General features: G+C 48.7%; 1 protein-coding gene across 1 annotated transcript in view; it reads left to right on the top strand.

The window, feature by feature from the left end:
- Window positions 1-5,321, top strand: part of CEP72 (centrosomal protein 72kDa) — a 19,377-nt gene that overhangs the window by 929 nt on the left and 13,127 nt on the right. Inside the window, exons 2-5 of the mRNA XM_006876904.1 lie at window positions 1,069-1,196; window positions 2,120-2,312; window positions 2,775-2,883; window positions 3,297-3,472. Coding sequence (XP_006876966.1) covers window positions 1,069-1,196; window positions 2,120-2,312; window positions 2,775-2,883; window positions 3,297-3,472 — 606 coding nt within the window. The remainder of the gene's footprint in view (window positions 1-1,068; window positions 1,197-2,119; window positions 2,313-2,774; window positions 2,884-3,296; window positions 3,473-5,321) is intronic.

Below are 5,321 nucleotides of genomic sequence, written 5' to 3'. Positions count from 1 at the left end.
GATGTGGGCTCCGACCTGAGGCACCTGGGCTCGGATCTGAAGGACCCGGGCTCCGACCTGAGATTTGAAGGAGAGGTTCTGGGACAGGGGATTGGGGCTGCCCGTTGAGAGGAGTGTCCAGGCCGTGGGGCAGAGGCCCCCTTGGTGTTCCTGGGCTCCCAAGGACAAAGACAAGTCCAAAAGCAGCCCTCGGGTCCCTAGACCTGTAGCCTCCTCTTCTCCATTTTGCAGGCGTCTGACGTGTGTTTCTGGTGTTTTTGTCCAACGTTTACAGGTATAAGAAGTGGAGGTGGAGAGAGAAAAATCTGTCTACTTCATCTTGTCCAAAATAGAAAATCCTCAAACTAAGTTTAAATTCCGTCCGAAGACATTTTAAAAATCAGTGTTTCTATGAGTATATTGGTATAGCCAAACCCAGTCTGTCTTTTTGACCATGAAAACCTTTAGTTTTGTAGCATCACGTGTTGAATGACGGCTTACAGCACGTGCCAGGCACAGGTGTACCACACACAGGTGTGCAGAGCACCCAGCCCCCCCTCCACACACACACACACACACACACACACACACACTTATGTGGCACCAGGTAGACAGCCCAGCCCACGTGTGCATTTCCCATGGCAATTCCCGACTCTCAGGCAGCAAGCGGAGGGACAGGACACCAGCTAGTGGCCTGAAGAGTCACCTGGGGAGAGGGCTTAGGGAGAAGACGTGGAGGTGGGTTTGGACGTGGTGTGAAGGCAAATGTGAACCGAACTTAACCACAATCACCTATTCTTTAACATTGCATTCACATATTGAATGAATTTCATTGTTTTTCTAAAGGGTGTTTTCTTGGATTAAATCTTATTATGAAAAATAAATAAATAACGCAAAACTTGGAAGACACGATATGCTTAAGCAAAGTAGGGAATCAACAGTGGGAAAACTCTTCACGTTTTGCGTCTTTCCTTCTAGGCTGTTTAATGTTTTATGTCTGCTGTGTTTTTAAAACTAAGAATTTAGACTTTTATTTCAATATTTTTTTTTCCATAACAAGTTTCCAATTTTATACTGTTCTATTCTTAGCTGAACTGCAGTCATTATGTCTTCCTGGGACTTACCAAGAGAAGATTACGCACCTAGGAAATTCTCTGATGAATTTGACAGGCCTAAAATCTTTAGATCTCTCACGCAACTCGCTGGTTAGTTTAGAGGTAAGTTCTAGCTTCACTTGTTGTGAAGAGCAGTGCCGAGCAAACTCTGTTCTGTAACTGTGCTTGTGGAGTTTTCTTGTGTTTACATTGAGTGAGATCCTGACTCGTTCCATCTCATCTTGAACTTACTTTTGCTTTTCAAAAGCCATAGCTTGCTGTTATGTTCATGTCTTCTGAGGAAATGAATCAAGTCCCCAGAGCCTCACATCCGTGTCCCTGGCTCTCTATCTTTTATCAGCAGTGTTTCCTTCTAATTCGTGGTGCGCATCTGTGGACCTTGAGGGACAGCATGTTGGTGGAGGCCTGCTGCCTTTACTGAGCCCCGGATTGAGACTGGGCAGGCTCTCCGACCACTGGCTAATGGGAGCAGTTGTACAGATGGCTACTACGAAATGGACCTCTTACTTTGGCAGCAGCTTCCGGGAAACACAACCCTTTCACTTTGTAGAGGGAACCTGGCAGTAGCCAGGCCCTCAGACCTTTCCTGAAGCTCCGTTCTCTCTTCTGTAAAGTGAGAGTAAGAGCCACAGATCGGACTGGGTGCCGCTGAAGCGAAGGTGTGGGGAAATCACTCAGCTTGGCGCAGACTGAATCCTTAGTGAAGATGAATGTCCCCTGGACACTTGGGACTGTGGCAAACATGACTTGGCAAGCCTCGGTTCACTGTACGAGGGAGCTTCAAAAAATTCATGGGAAAATTCTGTTATCTTTAAATTCCATTTTTCCACGAACGATTTGAAGCCTTCTCGCATGTAAAACTGAACCGTGTTTCTGAGCATACATTTAACTTTGATACTCTCTGGAAATAAGTGTATTAATTGCAAGTGTGTCTATTGAATAAATTGGTCTGTTTGTCTTGCTACCTCCCCTTGTCATTTGTTTACTTTTGAGTGTGAGCTCCCTCCCTTTCTTCCCGTTACCAGGGCATTCAGTACCTTACTGCGTTGGAAAGACTCAACCTCTACTACAACTGTATTTCCTCATTAGCAGAAGTGTTCCGACTCCATTCCTTGTTGGAGCTCACAGACGTGGACTTCCGGCTGAACCCTGTCGTAAAGAACGAGTCTGATTATCGCCTTTTTGTGGTGCACATGCTTCCAAACCTCAGACAGCTCGGTAGGTTACCCTGGCTGAGTGGACATACTGTTCATGCTCTTGGTCACTGGGGCAGTTCAGGCTGTCCTGGGCTTTCAAGTTGATCCTTAAAAGGAACGCTGATTTTCTTTTGAGTGTCCACATAACTCGAGAGCACCTGTGTGTTTTACAAGACCAGTGCTTGTAGGATGGCTGCCGGCGAGGGGTGGCCAGGGAGCCCTGTAAGGAGAGGTGCCATCAGGGTTGGGGACACAGACGCTGAGCCAATAGCGGTGACACTGCCCTCACCACTGTCGTCTCACAGTCTGATGTTGGACGCCTTCTTGAACTTCTCAGTCCCTTTTCTTGTGTGGCCATTGAGGGAATGTGAGTCACAGTTCAGCCTCAATCCAGGGCTGCCTGCCCCTGGGGTTGCCTGGAAGCTGTGTCTGGGGTCCAGTCATGCTAGTCCTTGAAATGGTTAGCTCCTGGGTTTCTTCCTAGATGATCGCCCTGTGAGAGAGAGTGAACGGAAAGCCTCCCGACTGCACTTCACTTCAGAGGAATCACTCGACTCGAAGCAGACTTTCCCAGCTGCTCTGAACCGGGGAAGGTAGGCAGAGCAGGATTTGAACATGCAATTCAGTAGGTCTCTCAGGTCTGTCTGTGGGCAGATGTCTAACCAACACATGACCTCGTGAGCACCGGTGGCCTTATTTCCGGGGCAAGTGCGCACAGAGGACAGGGAGACACTGAGGGTGACCACCAGGAGGTATTGCCATAACCTAACAGCTCTCCACCATCATGTTCCCCTGGTGTGAAAGGAGGAAGCTAGAACCCGATATCCTTTCACTCTCTACCCCATGTGCCACATGGCTATGCTAGGGAAGGTCATAGGGCAGAGGCTTCCAGACGCATCTCACGTCAGCAGCCCTAAAGCGGTTCTGGTTCAGTTCCTTCCAGTCCTGCTGGCAGGCTTCTCCACGGGGCTCACACGGAGATCACTGAGTTTGCGTGTCTTTGTAGACCTCGCCGCTGCAGAGCCAAGGGCGCCGACTCCTTGTCCAAGTGCTTGGTGCTGGATGCGGACGACGAGGCTGTCCTGAATCTCATTGCTGAGTGTGAGTGGGACCTCAGCAACCCACCCGGGAGCACAGGCTCCAGCCAGAGAGAGCGAGAGACAGACCTCTCCAGCTCACAAGGTACCAGCCCAGAGCTCAGGCTCATTCTGGGACAGCTCAGTGCGTGCTCACGTGGTTTAGAAGACTTACCTTCAAGTCCTCTAAATAGTAAACTTGGTGAAGTTTTCATATATCAGCGTTACGGGCAGAAAAGGCAAAGTGTTAAAAATTCAACCTAACCATACACGTATAGCAAGCACAGTTGTTAACATCGAAGTCTTCTTTCAGTTCATGTAGTGGTAAATTGGTCTGTGGCTGGAAAAACTAAAGTCCTTGTTAGCCGCAAGGGATGTTCACTTCCTTCTTAGGATGTATTAGGAGCCCAGGCCCCTGACTGGCACCTTGAACCCTAATGAGGAGGCTGTGTGGACTTGGTTTTCACGAACTCCAAAACAAACCCATTGCCTTCAAATCGATTCTGACTCACAGCAACCCTATGCAGGGTTTCCCAAACTGTAACTTCTTATGGGTCAGAAAGCCTCCTCTTTCTCCTGAGAAGCAGCTGGTGGGTTTGAAGTGCCAGCCTTGTGGTTAGCAGTCCATTGCTTACCCTTCGGCACCACCAGGACACCTTCTGTTTCACTTTGTTATTATTGTTAGGTGCCATGGACTTGGCACCGACTCAGAGCAACCTCTGCACAACAGAACAAACACTGCGTGGCCCTGTGCCAACCTCACGATTGTTGTTAAATGTTTGAAATCCATTGCTGCTGCCACGGTGTCAGTCCATCTCACTGGGGGTCTTCCGCTGTTTCACCAACCTCCCACTTTACCAAACATGATATCCTTCTCCGGGGACTAATCCCTTCTGAGAGTATGTCCGAAGTATAACAGCCGAAGTCTGGCCATCCAGGCTTCCAAGGAGCACTCTGGCTGTATGGCTTCCAGCACAGATCTGTTGGTTCTTTTGGCAGCCCATGGTATTTCAGTTTTCTCCTCCAACACCGTAAGTCAAAGGCATCAACTCTTCTACGATCTTCCTTATTCGCTGCACAACTTTCACATGCATATGAGGCTATTGAAAATACCATTGCTGGGTCAGGCACACCTTAGTCCTCAAACTGATACCTTTGCTTTTGAGCACTTTAAAGAGGTCTTGTGCAGTGGATTTGCCCGATGTAATACGTCGTATGATTTCTTGACTGTTGCTTCCATGAGTGTTGATGGTTGATCTGAGCAAAATTAAGTCTTTGACAACTTCAATCTTTCCTCCTTGTATATGCATTGTTTTTCACTAGGACTTGTTTATAAGCTTCAGCTTTCTTTATTCCTCTTCCATGATGGGCTTCTAAGAGCTGTTCATTCTAACAAGTGGCAGCGTACACTGGGCTTGAGCCCCTGGGCCTCTGCCCTGCGCTGTGCTCTTGGACACCCACCGTGGTGGGCCTGGGTCAGCATCTCTCCACCCCTACAGTCTGCCCTTTTCATGGTGCAGATGCCACTTGATGCTAATTAGCAGGAAGATTTTTTCAAGAGGGTTTGAAAGGTAGAAATAATATACAAGACTTAGACGAAAGGGAAGTTAAAAGATTTCAATAAAACAATAAACATAAGGTAGAACATTCTTGTCACCTCAGCTAGAGTGAGAAAATGTCTTGTGTACTCCACATGCCAAGAAGGGATGGTGCAGTACACCCTGAGACCAACGTGTCCACTCCAGAAGGGCTGAGTGGATGTGGCGTAGCGGGACTTTCCCAAGACCCCCCATGCCCACTCCACAGGGTCTGGGTGGAGGTGGTGTAAGGGGGATGTCCACTCCACAGGGAGGGACTGAATGGATGTGGTATAGGGGGGCTCACCTGAGACCCCCCCATGCCCACTCCACAGGGTCTGGGTGGAGGTGGTGTAAGGGGGACCCACCTAAGACCAC

This window comes from Chrysochloris asiatica, unplaced genomic scaffold (genome assembly GCF_000296735.1).
Source record: "Chrysochloris asiatica unplaced genomic scaffold, ChrAsi1.0 scaffold00424, whole genome shotgun sequence".
Taxonomy (NCBI): Eukaryota; Metazoa; Chordata; class Mammalia; order Afrosoricida; family Chrysochloridae; genus Chrysochloris; species Chrysochloris asiatica.
The sequence above is the reverse complement of the archived record's forward strand: the minus strand, read 5'-3'. Positions and strand labels throughout refer to the sequence as shown.